General features: G+C 44.8%; 1 protein-coding gene across 1 annotated transcript in view; it reads right to left on the bottom strand.

Moving 5' to 3' along the window:
- Positions 1-131: 131 nt before the first annotated feature.
- The window catches only part of LOC110536567 (polycystic kidney disease 1 like 1), a 53010-nt gene continuing 33593 nt past the window's right edge, over positions 132-19548 (bottom strand). Inside the window, exons 43-66 of the mRNA XM_036936648.1 lie at positions 17007-17180; positions 16741-16927; positions 16475-16569; positions 15962-16332; positions 15724-15808; positions 15349-15537; positions 15140-15258; positions 14605-14715; positions 14364-14487; positions 14181-14264; positions 8144-8241; positions 7527-7761; positions 4534-4608; positions 4239-4253; positions 4041-4055; positions 3877-3891; positions 3671-3685; positions 3425-3580; positions 3197-3331; positions 2731-2985; positions 1928-2089; positions 1631-1771; positions 1315-1433; positions 132-1115 (exon numbers count right to left, since the gene is read on the bottom strand). Coding sequence (XP_036792543.1) covers positions 557-1115; positions 1315-1433; positions 1631-1771; positions 1928-2089; positions 2731-2985; positions 3197-3331; positions 3425-3580; positions 3671-3685; positions 3877-3891; positions 4041-4055; positions 4239-4253; positions 4534-4608; positions 7527-7761; positions 8144-8241; positions 14181-14264; positions 14364-14487; positions 14605-14715; positions 15140-15258; positions 15349-15537; positions 15724-15808; positions 15962-16332; positions 16475-16569; positions 16741-16927; positions 17007-17180 — 3534 coding nt within the window. The 3' untranslated portion in view covers positions 132-556. The remainder of the gene's footprint in view (positions 1116-1314; positions 1434-1630; positions 1772-1927; positions 2090-2730; positions 2986-3196; positions 3332-3424; positions 3581-3670; positions 3686-3876; positions 3892-4040; positions 4056-4238; positions 4254-4533; positions 4609-7526; positions 7762-8143; positions 8242-14180; positions 14265-14363; positions 14488-14604; positions 14716-15139; positions 15259-15348; positions 15538-15723; positions 15809-15961; positions 16333-16474; positions 16570-16740; positions 16928-17006; positions 17181-19548) is intronic.

Raw genomic sequence — 19548 nt, 5'->3', positions numbered from 1 at the left:
TAATTCCTGGATCCTGACGTTCGAGGGTGCCATTGGATAGTTTACCAATTATTGTAATGTCATTGGACTGAATAGACTACTGTTTTTCAACAGTGAGTGAACAGTAAAACAAGAAAAAGTTGTACTAGTACTTTTGATATCAACAGGATCATGAAGAGGTTTATTTATTTATTGTGCAAGGACGTCTCTGGATTGCTGCAACAATGCAACTGTCCTGTAAACATATTGGTTAGTCAGTGAGCCATGTTGTAATGTTCATTCTTTCAAGAAACAGTGTGCGCTCCCCTCACCCTATCCTGCACACCATTTATTTGAGAATGTATTTTACACACCATTTATTTATTTGTTTTACAACCAGGGCACATTGTTTATTTAATGTTTTTGAAAATAGACATGGTGACACAAGCAGTGGCTTACTGAATACTTGTAATTAAGCTTGATTCTCTCCACACAGAGTATTTAAACATATTTTTTTCACAATATCCCTCTTGAATAGCATATTGATGAAGATAATTCATTATTTCATCCATTCATTCATTAGACTCGACATACAGTGTCAACCCCAGCACTGTCTGACTGTCCCTAGGAATCCCTCCTCTTCTGGCTCAGTCTCCGGGCTCCCATGGACCATAACCTCCACCACAGCCCTGTGTGGCCCTCCATGGCCCTCCATCACCCCAGAAGCAGTGGTATATCTGGAGCTGGGCCCCTCTACTGTAGCCCATTGGGTGTTTCTGGGACTTCTGTGGCTCTTCTTACCAGACCGACCGACAGTGGTCCAGTGGCTGATCTGATTCTCCAGAACCACAGTCTTAACCAGCTGATTATCTATCCAGCCTGTTAGGCTCTGGATCTGAGGCATGTTGTCCCATGTCCGAGCCTCAGCTAGGTGCACCGAATCTGGGGAGGAGAGGTAGCTTGGCCCCCCTATGGAGGTGGAGATCTGGAGGTTTCTGTCTGATGGGTGCTCTCGGGAGATCCACCCTGGTGCTCCACTATGCAGGGGACTGACGGATGGCCCAACCCTTCTTGAGAGTCCTCCAGCTGGGGCCGGGGTCTGCCTCCTCTGGCCTGACTGCTGCAGATGGTGGAGGGTCTCCAACTCAAGCTGAGACCTGGGATGGAAATAAAAACGACTGGTTAACAACCCAGGCCATCTGAGTGACTTAGGGCTATGCTAGCTAACTGAGCTAAAGCCTAAACATAAACTCAAATAATCAAGTAGTCACTGGGCGAACATAGTGAATCATCTCTGCCATTCTATGGCAGGCTTATGCTGTTTTTGATGTGAATTATATTTAGTTGTGGTTTTACCTGTAGTGGTGTGCGTCAGGTGAGTGTTCCCTGGAGGTCAGTGGGAGGTTGGTGATGTCAGGGGGATCATTGAGAAGTGTTTCTTCAGTCACGTGTGCTGTTTCACTGGCAGCAGAGCGCTACAAAAGAAACGCACACCCTTAAAACTGTGCTGGAATCAGGGACAGCTCATGAGATGGTGGTCAGTTCAAATTGAAAGTGGGACATGTCTAAGTAACTCCACCTAGATTGCTTCACAGAGGCTTACATATTCAAAGGTTATGCCTAAATCATATATACACTGGCAGGTTGGTTCAGACAGTGTGGGTGTGCCCACCTGTGAGGCCAGGCTGGAGGGGCTCTGGGTGGGGGAGAAGATATCTTTAGGATGTAGGGTGTGGTGCAGACTGTTAGAGAAGGCATTTAGTCTAAACTGCAGCTCATCCACCAGGCTCTCAAATTCCTCCAGGTAAAAACTCTGAGGAGAAAAATATATATATCAGCCAGTTAACCCCTTCCATACCTCAATCTAAACCACAAGGTTGTTCTCTGCTTTCATTGACAGTCAAAGCAAGGCAGTCCTATCTTCAAAACTATCTTTCGGACATTAGCATGGAGGTCAAAGGTCACTCACTCTCCTGTGGGCATGGCTATCTGTCCATCTCTGTCTGCGTTGGCCAATGAGCACAGCTGCCCGATCCCTGACGTAGCCAACCACGTCACAGAGAGTCAGTAGGCTCCTCCTCCTACCAGCTAGTTTAGCAGCTCTCACTAACGAGGAGACGATTCCAGTCAACTAGAGACACAGACAGACAGACAGACAGACAGACAGACAGACAGACAGACAGACAGGAGCAAAGGGTTTACAGCAGACAGATGTAGCTTGCTAGGGCTGGATAAAGCAACAACAAAGTACAGTACTGTAGGGTAGACTACGTGTATGTTTGTTGTCTCTGGATCGCCTTGGAAACTAGTTGATTTATGTCAAGGATTTTATCAAACACAAATGTTTAAAAACAGTATTATAAAAAGTTTTTAAAAACAGTGTTATAAAAAGTGTTTAAAAACAGTATTATAAAAAGTGTTTAAAAACAGTATTATAAAAAGTGTTTAAAAACTGTCACGACTTCCGCCGAAGTCAGCTCCTCTCCTTGTTCGGGCGGCGTTCGGCGTATTTATTCCTCTGTTCCCCCTCATGTTTTTGTGTAAGATTGTTTGTGTTACGTGTTTGTTGTTGATGCGCCAGACTGGTTTGTTTTTCCCGTGGTATTTCACGAAGATGTTAATTGTTAAACATAATTATTGTGACTGTTTTTGCGCGTTTTGCACTTTTGCTCACAAATCTCTGCTCTCCTGCATCGGACTTCGCTACCAGTACGCACACACACCTTACAAAAACAGTATTATAAAAAGTGTTTCAAAAAGTTTAATGAGTACCACTGCTGTCCAGGCCACAGTGAGGGTGAGACAGAGAGCTCCATGGTAGAAAGACAAAGACACGCTGTTGGGGCTGTGGAGCTGTTGGGGCTGAGAGGCCACGGGCAGGGAGTGGGCCCGGGAGCCCAGTTGGCCCCTGGAGAGAGACAGGAGTGTGAAGACGGAGTGGGGCAGTGAGCTGGACCCCCAGGACCTCCTCAGGAGCAGCAGGTTTCCCACAGAGGACAGGGCCACCAACAGGAAAACTCCTGACAGCTGGGGACAGAATAGAAATGGCATCAGGACACACTCTAGAAACAAAGTGTGAATTTTAACCAATTAACTTTTACCTGAAGTACTGAACTGTTACTTGAAACTTCTTTAAAAAACATTTAAAATAGGATTATTATATTTTAAATAGTTTCCATGCGGACTGTTTGTAGTTAAGGTAGAAGGTGAAAGGTTGCAGTGTCTGTGGGTTGTTTACCATTGGCCAGAGAAGTCTGGAGAAGGTGAGTCTGAGTAGAGTCACTGAGGCGGCCATGGTTCTGTTAACCCCCGACAAACACATACACCGCACCACCAGGAGGAAGAGCAGTATGCCACGCAGTGTATGGGTGTGCTGGAGATACAGAGGACTCATCATCATCATCATCATCATCATCATCCTCATCATCATCATACACACATACACCTCACTCTCTCCCATTCTCACCTGTTCCGAGGTAGACAGTAAGCTGACATCCACATGCATCCTGAAGTCGTGTCGCTGCAACAGGTCAATGACCTCCAGAGTCAGAATGGACTGATAGATGTAGTAGATGTAGTACACCAGGGTTGCCAGGAGTATACTAGCCTGGAGGGAGACAGAGAGGTGTTACCAGGAATATACTAGCCTGGAGGGAGACAGAGAGGTGTTACCAGGAGTATACTAGCCTAGAGGGAGACAGAGAGGTGTTACCAGGAGTATACTGACCTGGAGGGAAACAGAGAGAATTGTTACCAGAAGTATACTGACCTGGAGGGAGACAGATAAGTGTTACTAGGAGTATATTAGCCTGGAGGGAGACAGAGAGGTGTTACCAGGAGTATACTGACCTGGAGGGAAACAGAGAGAATTGTTACCAGAAGTATACTGACCTGGAGGGAGACAGAGAGAAGGGTTACCAGGAGTATACTGACCTGGAGGGAGACAGAGAGAAGGGTTACCAGGAGTATACTGACCTGGAGGGAGACAGAGAGAAGTGTTACCAGGAGTATACTGACCTGGAGGGAGACAGAGAGGTGTTACCATGAGTATACTGACCTGGAGGGAGACAGAGAGGTGTTACCATGAGTATACTGACCTGGAGGGAGACAGAGAGAAGTGTTACCAGGAGTATAATGGCCTGGAGGGAGACAGAGGTGTTACCAGGAGTATAATGGCCTGGAGGGAGACAGAGAGGTGTTACCAGGAGTATAATGGCCTGGAGGGAGACAGAGGTGTTACCAGGAGTATACTGGCCTGGAGGGAGACAGAGAGGTGTTACCAGGAGTATACTGACCTGGAGGGAGACAGAGAGAAGGGTTACCAGGAGTATACTGACCTGGAGGGAGACAGAGAGAAGGGCAAACTGACCTATTATTGCTAAACAAACAGAAAGAAAATTCCTACTGAGAGAAATGTTTGTAGGGTATAAAGTTCAGTGTGGTTTGCTTAGTACTGAGTATGAAGAGGCTAGCTTGAGCTAGAGAACTCAGACAACTACAGTGAGCAAACCCACATTTACAGAGAATGTATTGCTGTATATATTGTATGAGAGAAGGGAGGGGGTTCTCTCTCACCTGGAGCCAACTCTGGGGGTCTCTCAAGTATGCCAGCATGCCTTTTTCTCCAGCAGAACAGATCTGGAGGGCGAGCTGGACCAGAGAGACGAGGAGGAAAAGGAGCTGGAGAGATGAAGGCAAACAAAGCTACAGCTCATATTCACCTTCAGATACAGTGCCTTGCGAAAGTATTCGGCCCCCTTGAACTTTGCGACCTTTTGCCACATTTCAGGCTTCAAACATAAAGATATAAAACTGTATTTTTTTGTGAAGAATCAACAACAAGTGGGACACAATCATGAAGTGGAACAACATTTATTGGATATTTCAAACTTTTTTAACAAATCAAAAACTGAAAAATTGGGCGTGCAAAATTATTCAGCCCCTTTACTTTCAGTGCAGCAAACTCTCTCCAGAAGTTCAGTGAGGATCTCTGAATGATCCAATGTTGACCTAAATGACTAATGATGATAAATACAATCCACCTGTGTGTAATCAAGTCTCCATATAAATGCACCTGCACTGTGATAGTCTCAGAGGTCCGTTAAAAGCGCAGAGAGCATCATGAAGAACAAGGAACACACCAGGCAGGTCCGAGATACTGTTGTGAAGAAGTTTAAAGCCGGATTTGGATACAAAAATATTTCCCAAGCTTTAAACATCCCAAGGAGCACTGTGCAAGCGATAATATTGAAATGGAAGGAGTATCAGACCACTGCAAATCTACCAAGACCTGGCCGTCCCTCTAAACTTTCAGCTCATACAAGGAGAAGACTGATCAGAGATGCAGCCAAGAGGCCCATGATCACTCTGGATGAACTGCAGAGATCTACAGCTGAGGTGGGAGACTCTGTCCATAGGACAACAATCAGTCGTATATTGCACAAATATGGCCTTTATGGAAGAGTGGCAAGAAGAAAGCCATTTCTTAAAGATATCCATAAAAAATGTTGTTTAAAGTTTGCCACAAGCCACCTGGGAGACACACCAAACATGTGGAAGAAGGTGCTCTGGTCAGATGAAACCAAAATTTAACTTTTTGGCAACAATGCAAAACGTTATGTTTGGTGTAAAAGCAACACAGCTCATCACCCTGAACACACCATCCACACTGTCAAACATGGGGGTGGCAGCATCATGGTTTGGGCCTGCTTTTCTTCAGCAGGGACAGGGAAGATGGTTAAAATTGATGGGAAGATGGATGGAGCCAAATACAGGACCATTCTGGAAGAAAACCTGATGGAGTCTGCAAAAGACCTGAGACTAGGACGGAGATTTGTCTTCCAACAAGACAATGATCCAAAACATAAAGCAAAATCTACAATGGAATGGTTCAAAAATAAACATATCCAGGTGTTAGAATGGCCAAGTCAAAGTCCAGACCTGAATCCAATCGAGAATCTGTGGAAAGAACTGAAAACTGCTGTTCACAAATGCTCTCCATCCAACCTCACTGAGCTCGAGCTGTTTTGCAAGGAGGAATGGGAAAAAATGTCTGTCTCTCGATGTGCAAAACTGATAGAGGCATACCCCAAGCGACTTACAGCTGTAATCGCAGCAAAAGGTGGCGCTACAAAGTATTAACTTAAGGGGGCTGAATAATTTTGCACGCCCAATTTTTCAGGTTTTGATTTGTTAAAAAAGTTTGAAATATCCAATAAATGTTGTTCCACTTCATGATTGTGTCCCACTTGTTGTTGATTCTTCACAAAAAAATACAGTTTTATATCTTTATGTTTGAAGCCTGAAATGTGGCAAAAGGTCGCAAAGTTCAAGGGGGCCGAATACTTTCGCAAGGCACTGTATCATTGGCCTTCATGTCTGAGATAAGACTAATAGAATGGGCCTTTGTTCTAGCTCAGCTCACAATTCACTGCTCACAGTTCACTTCTCACTGCTTGTTGCTAGTAGTCCTGTGTGACAGCGGATGGAAGACCAGACCCTATCTGACTGAATGTGGGGGGTTGTCGTGGAGGGAATAGATCAGGGGTGGGAAAACTCCTGCGTGTGAGCCCACTCAATCTGGGCCGCAGGAGGTTTGAGTAAACACATAATATACAGTACCAGTCAAAAGTTTGGACAACCCTACTCATTCAAGGATTTTTCTTTATTTTTAGTATTTTCTACATTATAGAATAATAATGAAGACATCAAAACGATGAAATAACACATATGGAATCATGTAGTAACCAAAGAAGTGTTAAACAATTCAAAATATATTTCATATTTGAGATGATTCCAAGTAGCCACCCTTTGCCTTGATGACAGCTTTGCACACTCAGGTGTTGGAACGCATTTCAATTAACAGGTGTGCCTTGTTAAAAGTTAATATACGGACTTTCTTTCCTTCTTAATGCGTTTGAGCCAATCAGTTGTGTTGTGACAAGGTAGGGGTGGTACACAGAAGATAGCCCTATTTGGTAAAAGACCAAGTCCATGTTATGGCAAAAACAGCTCCAATAAGCAAAGAGAAACAACAGTCCATCTTTACTTTAAGGCATGAATGTCAGTCAATGCGGAACATTTCAAGAACTTTTAAAGTTTCTTCAAGTGCAGTCGCAAAAACTATCAAGTACTATGATGAAACTGGCTCTCATGAGGACCGTCACAGGAAAGGAAAACCCAGAGTTACCTCTGCTGCAGAGGATAAGTTCATTGAGTTAAGTGCACCTTAGATTGCACCCCAAATAAATGCCTCACAGAGTTCAAGTAACAGACACATCTCAACATCAACTGTTCAGAGGAGACTGTGGGAATCAGGCCTTCATGGCTGAATGGCTGCAAAGAAACCACTCCTATGGATATGCAATCCTGTTTGTTTTTCAACAGGATAATGACCCAACACACCTCCAGGCTGTGTAAGGGCGATTTAATCAAGAAGGAGAGTGATGGAGTGCTGCATCTGATGACCTGGCCTACACAATCACCCAACCTCAACCCAATTGCGATGGTTCGGGATGAGTTGGAGCGTTAGAGGATGGGGCTAGGGACTAGGAGTGTTATGGTGTTACCTGACATGCCATACTGAAGTAGTCCCATACAGTAGGTGAATGGTAGACCCTAGCTGACTGGACACGGGCGGAGGTGTGCAAAGCTCCACCAGGTAATCTCTCGGCCATCAGGTTCACACTGTTGAACAGGTTGGTGGGGGGGCTGTAGAGGGTGAACTGGGTTGCCATGGCTACCGTTAGTCTGTCCAGCCAGCCAGCGGACCTCAGGGATTCTAGCCTGGACACAAACTCTGACCTGGGCGTTAATTAGAGAAGAGAGGACAGGGTGACATCAGCAACATGGTTTCTGTTATCATAGACTAAGCTCAGGTGTGTGTTGTAGAATAGGTAAACAGACATTTAAAAAAGCTATTTAACCTTTATTTACCTAGGCAAGTCAGTTAACAACAAATTCTTATTTACAATGACGGCCTACAACGGCCAAACCAGTACGACGCTGGGCCAATTGTGCGCCGTCCTATTGGACTCCCAATCACGGCCGGTTATGATACAGCCTGGTGATACATACATGATGTGAAAAAAGTTCAAGTCTGTTTACTCATGTACATGGTAGTTTCTTTGAGATAATGGTGCTGAGTGGTTGTGTTGTGTTCTGACCGTGTTAGACCCAGTCGTACTGTGGTCCCAGTTCCTGTGTAACACTGGAGTTGACCGCAGAGACGAAGTCCGACCTCCATGGGTAACGCCATCCCAGAGACTCTTTCCATGAGGCATTCTGGGAACAAGGTCGCCATTACAGGAGGCACCTGAGGGGAGGTCAGAGGTTAGTTATGGGTTCACCCAGCAGGATACATTTAGCTATCAAATTTTCTAGTTTCTAAAGAAAGTAGACCACTCACAGCAAAATTAAATGTAGAATACATAGACATTATGATTCCACATTGCACAGACAGTAAAATCTGAGCTGTACTGCAATACTGTGTATGTAACACCTACATGTTTCAAGCAGACCACCATAGTCCCTGTGCCCAAGAACGCCAAGTTAACCTGTCTAAATTCAACAAGCTCTCACAGTCTCACATCAGAATTTGACATTCATCTGCGTTTCTGAAATGCCAAATTTGAAGTTGTTCCAAACGTAAAATATCGAAGTGTTTAAGGATAAGTTTAGGCATCAACTCCGAATTCTTAAGGTTAGGTATTAACTCTGAATGGTGAAGGTAAGGGTTTAAGGTTATGTATTAACTCTGAATGGTGAAGGTAAGGGTTAAGGTTATGTATTAACTCTGAATGGTGAAGGTAAGGGTTAAGGGTATGTATTAACTCTGAATGGTGAAGGTAAGGGTTAAGGTTAGGTATTAACTCTGAATGGTGAAGGTAAGGGTTAAGGTTAGGTATTAACTCTGAATGGTGAAGGTAAGGGATAAGGTTTGGTATTAACTCTGAATAGTGAAGGTAAGGGTTAAGGTTAGGTATTAACTCTGAATGGTGAAGGTAAGGGATAAGGTTAGGTATTAACTCTGAATAGTGAAGGTAAGGGATAAGGTTTGGTATTAACTCTGAATAGTGAAGGTAAGGGATAAGGTTTGGTATTAACTCTGAATGGTGAAGGTAAGGGATAAGGTTAGGTATTAACTCTGAATAGTGAAGGTAAGGGTTAAGGTTTGGTATTAACTCTGAATAGTGAAGGTAAGGGATAAGGTTTGGTATTAACTCTGAATGGTGAAGGTAAGGGATAAGGTTAGGTATTAACTCTGAATAGTGAAGGTAAGGGTTAAGGTTAGGTATTAACTCTGAATAGTGAAGGTAAGGGATAAGGTTAGGTATTAACTCTGAATGGTGAAGGTAAGGGATAAGGTTTGGTATTAACTCTGAATGGTGAAGGTAAGGGATAAGGTTTGGTATTAACTCTGAATGGTGAAGGTAAGGGATAAGGTTTGGTATTAACTCTGAATAGTGAAGGTAAGGGATAAGGTTTGGTATTAACTCTGAATGGTGAAGGTAAGGGATAAGGTTAGGTATTAACTCTGAATAGTGAAGGTAAGGGTTAAGGTTTGGTATTAACTCTGAATAGTGAAGGTAAGGGATAAGGTTTGGTATTAACTCTGAATGGTGAAGGTAAGGGATAAGGTTAGGTATTAACTCTGAATAGTGAAGGTAAGGGTTAAGGTTTGGTATTAACTCTGAATAGTGAAGGTAAGGGATAAGGTTTGGTATTAACTCTGGATGGTGAAGGTAAGGGATAATGTTAGGTATTAACTCTGAATAGTGAAGGTAAGGGTTAAGGTTAGGTATTAACTCTGAATAGTGAAGGTAAGGGATAAGGTTAGGTATTAACTCTGAATGGTGAAGGTAAGGGATAAGGTTAGGTATTAACTCTGAATGGTGAAGGTAAGGGATAAGGTTTGGTATTAACTCTGAATAGTGAAGGTAAGGGATAAGGTTTGGTATTAACTCTGAATAGTGAAGGTAAGGGATAAGGTTTGGTATTAACTCTGAATAGTGAAGGTAAGGGTTAAGGTTAGGTATTAACTCTGAATAGTGAAGGTAAGGGATAAGGTTTGGTATTAACTCTGAATAGTGAAGGTAAGGGATAAGGTTTGGTATTAACTCTGAATAGTGAAGGTAAGGGATAAGGTTAGGTATTAACTCTGAATAGTGAAGGTAAGGGATAAGGTTAGGTATTAACTCTGAATAGTGAAGGTAAGGGATAAGGTTTGGTATTAACTCTGAATAGTGAAGGTAAGGGATAAGGTTAGGTATTAACTCTGAATGGTGAAGGTAAGGGATAAGGTTTGGTATTAACTCTGAATAGTGAAGGTAAGGGATAAGGTTTGGTATTAACTCTGAATGGTGAAGGTAAGGGATAAGGTTTGGTATTAACTCTGAATGGTGAAGGTAAGGGATAAGGTTAGGTATTAACTCTGAATAGTGAAGGTAAGGGTTAAGGTTTGGTATTAACTCTGAATAGTGAAGGTAAGGGATAAGGTTTGGTATTAACTCTGAATGGTGAAGGTAAGGGATAAGGTTAGGTATTAACTCTGAATAGTGAAGGTAAGGGTTAAGGTTTGGTATTAACTCTGAATAGTGAAGGTAAGGGATAAGGTTTGGTATTAACTCTGGATGGTGAAGGTAAGGGATAAGGTTAGGTATTAACTCTGAATAGTGAAGGTAAGGGATAAGGTTTGGTATTAACTCTGAATAGTGAAGGTAAGGGATAAGGTTAGGTATTAACTCTGAATAGTGAAGGTAAGGGATAAGGTTTGGTATTAACTCTGAATAGTGAAATTAAGGGATAAGGTTAGGTATTAACTCTGAATGGTGAAGGTAAGGGATAAGGTTTGGTATTAACTCTGAATAGTGAAGGTAAGGGTTAAGGTTAGGTATTAACTCTGAATGGTGAAGGTAAGGGATAAGGTTTGGTATTAACTCTGAATAGTGAAGGTAAGGGATAAGGTTTGGTATTAACTCTGAATAGTGAAGGTAAGGGATAAGGTTTGGTATTAACTCTGAATGGTGAAGGTAAGGGATAAGGTTAGGTATTAACTCTGAATAGTGAAGGTAAGGGTTAAGGTTTGGTATTAACTCTGAATAGTGAAGGTAAGGGATAAGGTTTGGTATTAACTCTGGATGGTGAAGGTAAGGGATAAGGTTAGGTATTAACTCTGAATAGTGAAGGTAAGGGATAAGGTTTGGTATTAACTCTGAATAGTGAAGGTAAGGGATAAGGTTAGGTATTAACTCTGAATAGTGAAGGTAAGGGATAAGGTTTGGTATTAACTCTGAATAGTGAAATTAAGGGATAAGGTTAGGTATTAACTCTGAATGGTGAAGGTAAGGGTTTAAGGTTATGTATTAACTCTGAATGGTGAAGGTAAGGGTTAAGGTTATGTATTAACTCTGAATGGTGAAGGTAAGGGTTAAGGGTATGTATTAACTCTGAATGGTGAAGGTAAGGGTTAAGGTTAGGTATTAACTCTGAATGGTGAAGGTAAGGGTTAAGGTTAGGTATTAACTCTGAATGGTGAAGGTAAGGGATAAGGTTTGGTATTAACTCTGAATAGTGAAGGTAAGGGTTAAGGTTAGGTATTAACTCTGAATGGTGAAGGTAAGGGATAAGGTTTGGTATTAACTCTGAATAGTGAAGGTAAGGGATAAGGTTAGGTATTAACTCTGAATGGTGAAGGTAAGGGTTAAGGTTAGGTATTAACTTTGAATAGTGAAGGTAAGGGATAAGGTTTGGTATTAACTCTGAATAGTGAAGGTAAGGGTTAAGGTTAGGTATTAACTCTGAATAGTGAAGGTAAGGGTTAAGGTTAGGTATTAACTCTGAATAGTGAAGGTAAGGGATAAGGTTTGGTATTAACTCTGAATAGTGAAGGTAAGGGATAAGGTTTGGTATTAACTCTGAATGGTGAAGGTAAGGGATAAGGTTAGGTATTAACTCTGAATAGTGAAGGTAAGGGTTAAGGTTTGGTATTAACTCTGAATAGTGAAGGTAAGGGATAAGGTTTGGTATTAACTCTGAATGGTGAAGGTAAGGGATAAGGTTAGGTATTAACTCTGAATAGTGAAGGTAAGGGATAAGGTTTGGTATTAACTCTGAATAGTGAAGGTAAGGGATAAGGTTTGGTATTAACTCTGAATAGTGAAGGTAAGGGATAAGGTTAGGTATTAACTCTGAATAGTGAAGGTAAGGGATAAGGTTTGGTATTAACTCTGAATAGTGAAGGTAAGGGATAAGGTTTGGTATTAACTCTGAATAGTGAAGGTAAGGGATAAGGTTAGGTATTAACTCTGAATAGTGAAGGTAAGGGATAAGGTTAGGTATTAACTCTGAATGGTGAAGGTAAGGGATAAGGTTTGGTATTAAATCTGAATAGTGAAGGTAAGGGATAAGGTTTGGTATTAACTCTGAATAGTGAAGGTAAGGGTTAAGGTTAGGTATTAACTCTGAATGGTGAAGGTAAGGGATAAGGTTTCGGATAGGCCAAAAACAACTTTCTATCGCTGTATTTGAACATGCAACCATTGGCACCAAAGGCAATACTGAAACCTACTTGAAGGTAAGAGCGCTCACTGTTGCCCCTAGTGGCCAGTTACCAAGTCATCTCCCGACGTCCTCAGACATGGATGGTCGTCGAATACTGACTTGTATCATGGGTGACCTGGCTGCTAAATGACTATCGCCCCATAGCACTCACATCTGTAGCCATGAAATGCTGTGAAAGACTGGTCAGGGCTCACATCAACACCATCATCCCAGACACCCTGGACCCACTCTAATTCACATACCACCACAACAGATCCACAGATGATGCAATCTATATTGCACTTCACACTACCCTTTTCCACCTGGACAAGAGGAACACCTACGTGGGAATGCTGTTCATTGACTACAGCTCAGCGTTCAACACCATAGTGTCCTCCAAGCTCATCACTAAGCAAAGGACCCTGAGACTGAACGTCTCCCTCTGCAACTGGATCCTGGACTTCCTGACGGGCCCCAGGTGGTGAGGGTAGGCAACAACACATCCGCCATGCTGACCCTCAACACGGGGGCCCTTCAGGGGTGCAGATTTAGTCATGTACTCCCTGTTCACCCATGACTGCGTGGCTGCACACGACTCCAACAACATTAAGTTTGCCGACGACACAAAGGTGGTAGGCCTGATCACCAACAACGATGAGACTATAGACTGTATGAAGGAGGTCAGAGACCTGGCAGTGTGCTGCCAGGACAACAGCCTCTCCCTCAACGTCAGCAAGACAAAGGAGCTGATCGTGAACTACAGGAAACGGAGGGCAGAGCCCGCCCCCATTCACATCGAAGGGGCTGTAGTGGAGCGGGTCGAGAGCATCAAGTTCCTCGGTGTCCACATCACTAAGGACCTATCATGGTCCGAACACACCAACACAGTTGTGAAGAGGGCATGACAAAGCCTCTTCCCCCTCAGGAGGCTGAAAAGATTTGACATGGGCCCTCAAATCCTCAAAAAGTTATACAGCTGCACCATTGAGAGCATCCTGACTGGCTACAACACCGCTTGTATGGAAACTGCTTGGCATCTGAATGTATGGCGCTACAGACTGTAGTGACTATTTATATTGACCAACTTTTTATTTGCACTGGCTCTATGCACACTCACTGGACTCTACCCACACATACTACACTGACACTCCAACACACACACATACATACGCTCACACACACAAAACACACACACACACACATAGACACTTTCACACTCTTTCACACTCTTTACATACACTGCTGCTACTCTGTTTATTGTATATCCTGATTGCTTAGTCACGTTCTACCTCTACCTACATGTATATATTACCTCAACTACCTCTAACCCCTGCTAATTGACTCAGTACCAGTACTCCTTGTATATAGTCTCGTTATTATTTTATTGTGCTACTATTTCCTTTTGTATTTTTTGAAAAAGTTCTTACTTTTTAAATATGCATTGTTGGGAATGGGCTCATATACGCATTTCACGGTGAAGTCTACACCAGTTGTATTTGGCGCATGTGAAAATGTAATTTCCTTTGATTTGAATTCCTCAAATACACTCCATGTTGACTACACTACCCCCTGCTGGTGGACAAGTGAACCTGCAGTTTTACAGAGGATAAACGTCAACATTTAACAGTCCCCAGTGTTTTTCCGATCAGTTAAATGAGATGTGTCCATTCCCCCTGGTTTACCTGGCATTGGGATGCGTTGGAAACATCAATCTTCCTCAAGATGGGCTCTCCTATCAGAATACATGTTCCCTGGACAGCACCTGCCTGTCATGAGGGGAGATAAAGAGGGTGTAAAACACATGCGCACAGGCACACACACACACACACACACGCACGCGGCCAGGCACACACACACACACACACCTTCCCAGTTGCTGATATGTTGTTATACCAGGTGTCCCAGTCCAGACCATCCAGTACACTGGTTAAGGTCCAGTTCCACCACTCCTCATGCGTTTGGATGGACAGGAAGGGGTTATGTGGGCTCCTAAATTTTGTTGAAAAAAAAGTTTCATACTGATCGTGAAAATGTATACATATGAATATGCTAACAACAAGCAACAAACTGCAGATACAAGGGATAATATTCCTGTTTCCCTCCTACCTGGTGAACTGTGTTCGGACGGCATGGTTTAGATGATACTGGTCTCTAAAGGAGCTGCCATAGGTTACACACAGTAGGAGGAACAGCATGGAGACACACACTGCCATCTCCCTATGGAGGGAACAGACTGGGTCAGAAACACACGGCCATCTCCCTATGGAGGGACCAGACTGGGTCAGAAACACACTGCCATCTCCCTATGGAGGGACCAGACTGGGTCAGAAACACACTGTCCTCTCCCTATGGAGGGATCAGACTGGGTCAGAAACACACTGTCCTCTCCCTATGGAGGGATCAGACTGGGTCAGAGACACACTGTCATCTCCCTATTGAGGGGACAGACTGGGTCAGAAACACACTGCCATCTCCCTATGGAGGGACCAGACTGGGTCAGAAACACACGGCCATCTCCCTATGGAGGGACCAGACTGGGTCAGAAACACACTGTCATCTCCCTATTGAGGGGACAGACTGGGTCAGAAACACACTGTCCTCTCCCTATGGAGGGACCAGACTGGGTCAGAAACACACACACCTGAGTGTTTTGCGAATGAGTGTTTCTCTCCTCTTCCTCCCCCCTGTCCTCCTCAGCTCCCCAGAAGTGGGTGGGCGTACCAGACGCAGATACCGAGCCCTCTGACGGGCCGCCAGCACCTGTCAATAACACAGCAAAGACTTGTCTTAATATCTTCTTAAATAATATGGAATAAAACCAGAGCAGTTAGAGTAGGATTATGTTGTTACCCTGTCAAAGTGTGAGCATCTCTCCTGGGGCGGATGAGGAGGGCTGAGCAGGAAGAGCTCTGGGACACAGGAGCCATCTTGGGTCCACAGTTTCAGAGTTTCTGCCTGAAACCCAGGAACTGCTGAGAAACTTGAGAAGTCTGGACGCTTCCTGCGCCAGAAGGAGACCACCACAGCCACGGCAAGGATCTAGAAAAGAAAATCAAACAGACCAATTCCATCAATGTTTTTCTGAGTAAGTCAATAGTAAATTATTGACGGCAACCACTTTTGGTTTGCAAAGGTTTGCTTTATATTTGTGTTTGGCTGGGTTTGGGTTAAGTTGGGGTTCTTGCTAGGTTGGGTTTGTGTTTTGTTCGTTGGGGTTTGGTTTACCACGGCTGGCTGGATGAGGAAGACACAGGAGAGCAGGGAGAAGATAACAGAATGGATCCACAGTAAAGTCTTACTGCTGCTGAACCTAACATACGCACACACACATACACACGCATTCACACGCACGCACACAAAAACAATAACGCCCTGGTAAATAACTTGTACCAAATGTATCACTTGTAATAATTTGTATCACTCTATAATACAGTATGATAGCTACCTTGTCTTATGTACTAACCTGATCCCCAAGACGATAGTGACCACTAGAGAGGAGAGGCCCAGGGCCAAACACAGTACCCAGGCTAGGAGGTGACTCCAGCGGGGTAGAGGGCTGAGCCTGCCCCCTAAGCATCTGCTGGTACTGTTGCCCACTTGGTTGTTGCCTAGCAGTTTGGAGCTATCGTTGAGGTTACGATCCCTCTCCTTGCTAATGCTGTTGTTGTCTGGGACACTGTTGCCTAGCAACCTGCCAAGCAAGCTGTCAAAACCACTGGAGTTGCAATCTGAGGAGACTTTATCCTGGGTCAGCAGATCCCTTACCAGATCCTGACTGCCCCGTATTACCAGATCTCCTCTTTGAGTTACCAGATCCCTATTCGGCACTGAGCCCTGAGACATGAGAGATAGAGAGAGGAACATGATAGCTAATATTAAGTAAACAAATATAATATCTAAGAGGTCAAATGGAAATCTAATAGAAGCCAAACACATATTTTCCCAAATGTGTGTAAGAACAGGAAGAGGGTGTCACCTCATATTTCTTCCTCCAGGCCTCCTGTGCACACTGCTGCAGATTGTTCCAGGAGAGAGAGTCAAACACACAGTCACTCACAATCAGCGCATCAGCTTGGGGGAAAGAGAGAGATTAGAGATAGAGAGAGATAGAGAGAGAGCAGAGATCTATCACTTGACTCCCTCACTTTCACCTGTTCTCAACCACCCACAAGAAAGAACCATAGCAGGCCATAGTGAGTGCATGTGTGTGTGTGTGTGTGTATGTGTGTGTGTGTGTTCTACCTTCTATAGAGTAGATGTCTGGCAGTCTGACCATGTCCTGTTTGACCTCTGACCTCTTTACTCTGACCTCACGCAGACGGAACAGGAAGGACAGCGCGGACGCTACGGGCAACACAGCCAGCGCGCTGAGCAACCCCGTCGTTAGGGAAACGGTAGACACGTCGATGATGCCCAGCTCTGAGGTGTACTGGAACAACACACAGCATTATGGATAGTGTAGTTGCCCATAATGACAGATTGATTGATTGATTGATTGATTGACTCACTTGGTCATCGAGGCCAGATAGGAGTAACGTGTTGACACACATGTACCCCAGCAGCAGCAGCAGACACACACTGAGGCGCTGTGTGTGAGTGAACACGCTAGGGGAGGGACCACTGTACACAGACAACCACAGGTGGAAGTCTGACAGGTACTCTGACAGCTTCAGATACAGCAGCTACACAAACACATGACATACCAACACATGACAAAATAACATATTAAGAGCAGATGACATAACAACACATGACAGAATAACATATTAAGAGCAGATGACAACGACACATGACAGAATAACATATTAAGAGCAGATGACACAACGACACATGACAAAATAACATATTAAGAGCAGATGACACAACGACACATGACAAAATAACATATTAAGAGCAGATGACATACCAACACATGACAAAATAACATATTAAGAGCAGATGACATAACGACACATGACAAAATAACATTAAGAGCAGATGACACAACGACACATGACAAAATAACATATTAAGAGCAGATGTGTTACGGTGAGTGAATGAGGACCCAAAAGCGAATTAACTTAAACAGAGCTTCTTTAATAACCAAACATAGGTAGGCTCAGATAGACCGGCAGATTCCGACAGGACAGGACAAGGTTACAGCAAACATGACGATAGTCTGGTTCAGGCATGAAACACAACAAACAAGAATCCGACAAGGACAGGAACAGAAACAGAGAGAGATATAGGGACCTAATCAGAGGGAAAAAGGGAACAGGTGGGAAACGGGGTGAATGGGTAGTTAGGAGGAGACAAGGAACAGCTGGGGGAAAGCGGGGGAGAAAAGGTAACCTAATACGACCAGCAGAGGGAGACAGGGTGAAAGGAAAGGACAGAAAGACACATGACAATACATGACAGTACCCCCCCACTCACCGAGCGCCTCCTGGCGCACTCGAGGAGGAAACCTGGCGGCAACGGAGGAAATCCTCGATCAGCGCACGGTCCAGCACGTCCCGAGAGGGAACCCAACTCCTCTCCTCAGGACCGTACCCCTCCCAATCTACGAGGTACTGGTGACCACGGCCCCGAGGACGCATGTCCAAAATCCTGCGGACCCTGTAGATGGGTGCGCCCTCGACAAGGATGGGGGGGGGGGGGGAAGACGAGCGGGGGCGCGAAGAACGGGCTTGATACAGGAGACATGGAAGACCGGGTGGACGCGACGAAGGTATCGCGGAAGAAGAAGTCGAACTGCGACAGGATTAATGACCCGAGAAATACGGAACGGACCAATGAACCGCGGGGTCAACTTGCGAGAAGCCGTCTTAAGGGGAAGGTTCTGAGTGGAGAGCCAAACTCTCTGACCGCGACAATATCTAGGACTCTTAGTTCTACGCTTATTAGCAGCCCTCACAGTCTGCGTCCTATAACGGCAAAGTGCAGACCTGACCCTCTTCCAGGTGCGCTCGCAACGTTGGACAAAAGCCTGAGCGGAGGGGACGCTGGACTCGGCGAACTGAGATGAGAACAGCGGAGGCTGGTACCCGAGGCTACTCTGAAAAGGAGATAGCCCGGTCGCAGACGAAGGAAGCGAGTTGTGGGCGTATTCTGCCCAGGGGAGCTGTTCTGACCAAGACGCAGGGTTGCGAAAAGAAAGACTGCGTAAGATGCGACCAATAGTCTGATTGGCCCGTTCTGCTTGACCGTTAGACTGGGGGTGAAAGCCGGAAGAGAGACTGACGGAAGCCCCAATCAAACGGCAAAACTCCCTCCAAAATTGAGACGTGAATTGCGGACCTCTGTCCGAAACGACGTCTGACGGAAGGCCATGAATTCTGAAAACATTCTCGATGATGATTTGTGCCGTCTCTTTAGCAGAAGGAAGCTTAGCAAGGGGAATGAAATGAGCCGCCTTAGAGAACCTATCGACAACCGTAAGAATAACAGTCTTCCCCGCTGACGAAGGCAGTCCGGTGACAAAATCTAAGGCGATGTGAGACCACGGTCGAGAGGGAATGGGAAGCGGCCTGAGACGGCCGGCAGGAGGAGAGTTACCGGACTTAGTCTGCGCGCAGACCGAACAAGCAGCCACGAAACGACGCGTGTCATGCTCCCGGGTGGGCCACCAAAAACGCTGGCGAATGGAAGCAAGCGTACCCCGAACGCCAGGGTGGCCGGCTAACTTGGCAGAGTGAGCCCACTGAAGAACGGCCAGACGAGTAGGAACGGGAACGAAAAGAAGGTTCCTAGGACAAGCGCGCGGCGACGGAGTGTGAATGAGCGCTTGCTTTACCTGCCTCTCAATTCCCCAGACAGTCAACCCGACAACACGCCCCTCAGGGAGAATCCCCTCGGGGTCAGTGGAGGCTACTGAAGAACTGAAGAGACGAGATAAAGCATCAGGCTTGGTGTTCTTAGAGCCCGGACGATAAGAAATCACGAACTCGAAACGAGCGAAAAACAGCGCCCAACGCGCCTGACGCGCATTAAGTCGTTTGGCAGAACGGATGTACTCAAGGTTCCTATGGTCAGTCCAAACGACAAAAGGAACGGTCGCCCCCTCCAACC

The sequence above is a fragment of the Oncorhynchus mykiss genome, chromosome 11, assembly GCF_013265735.2.
Source record: "Oncorhynchus mykiss isolate Arlee chromosome 11, USDA_OmykA_1.1, whole genome shotgun sequence".
Taxonomy (NCBI): domain Eukaryota; kingdom Metazoa; phylum Chordata; class Actinopteri; order Salmoniformes; family Salmonidae; genus Oncorhynchus; species Oncorhynchus mykiss.
This window is presented reverse-complemented; position numbering and strand designations above follow the sequence as displayed.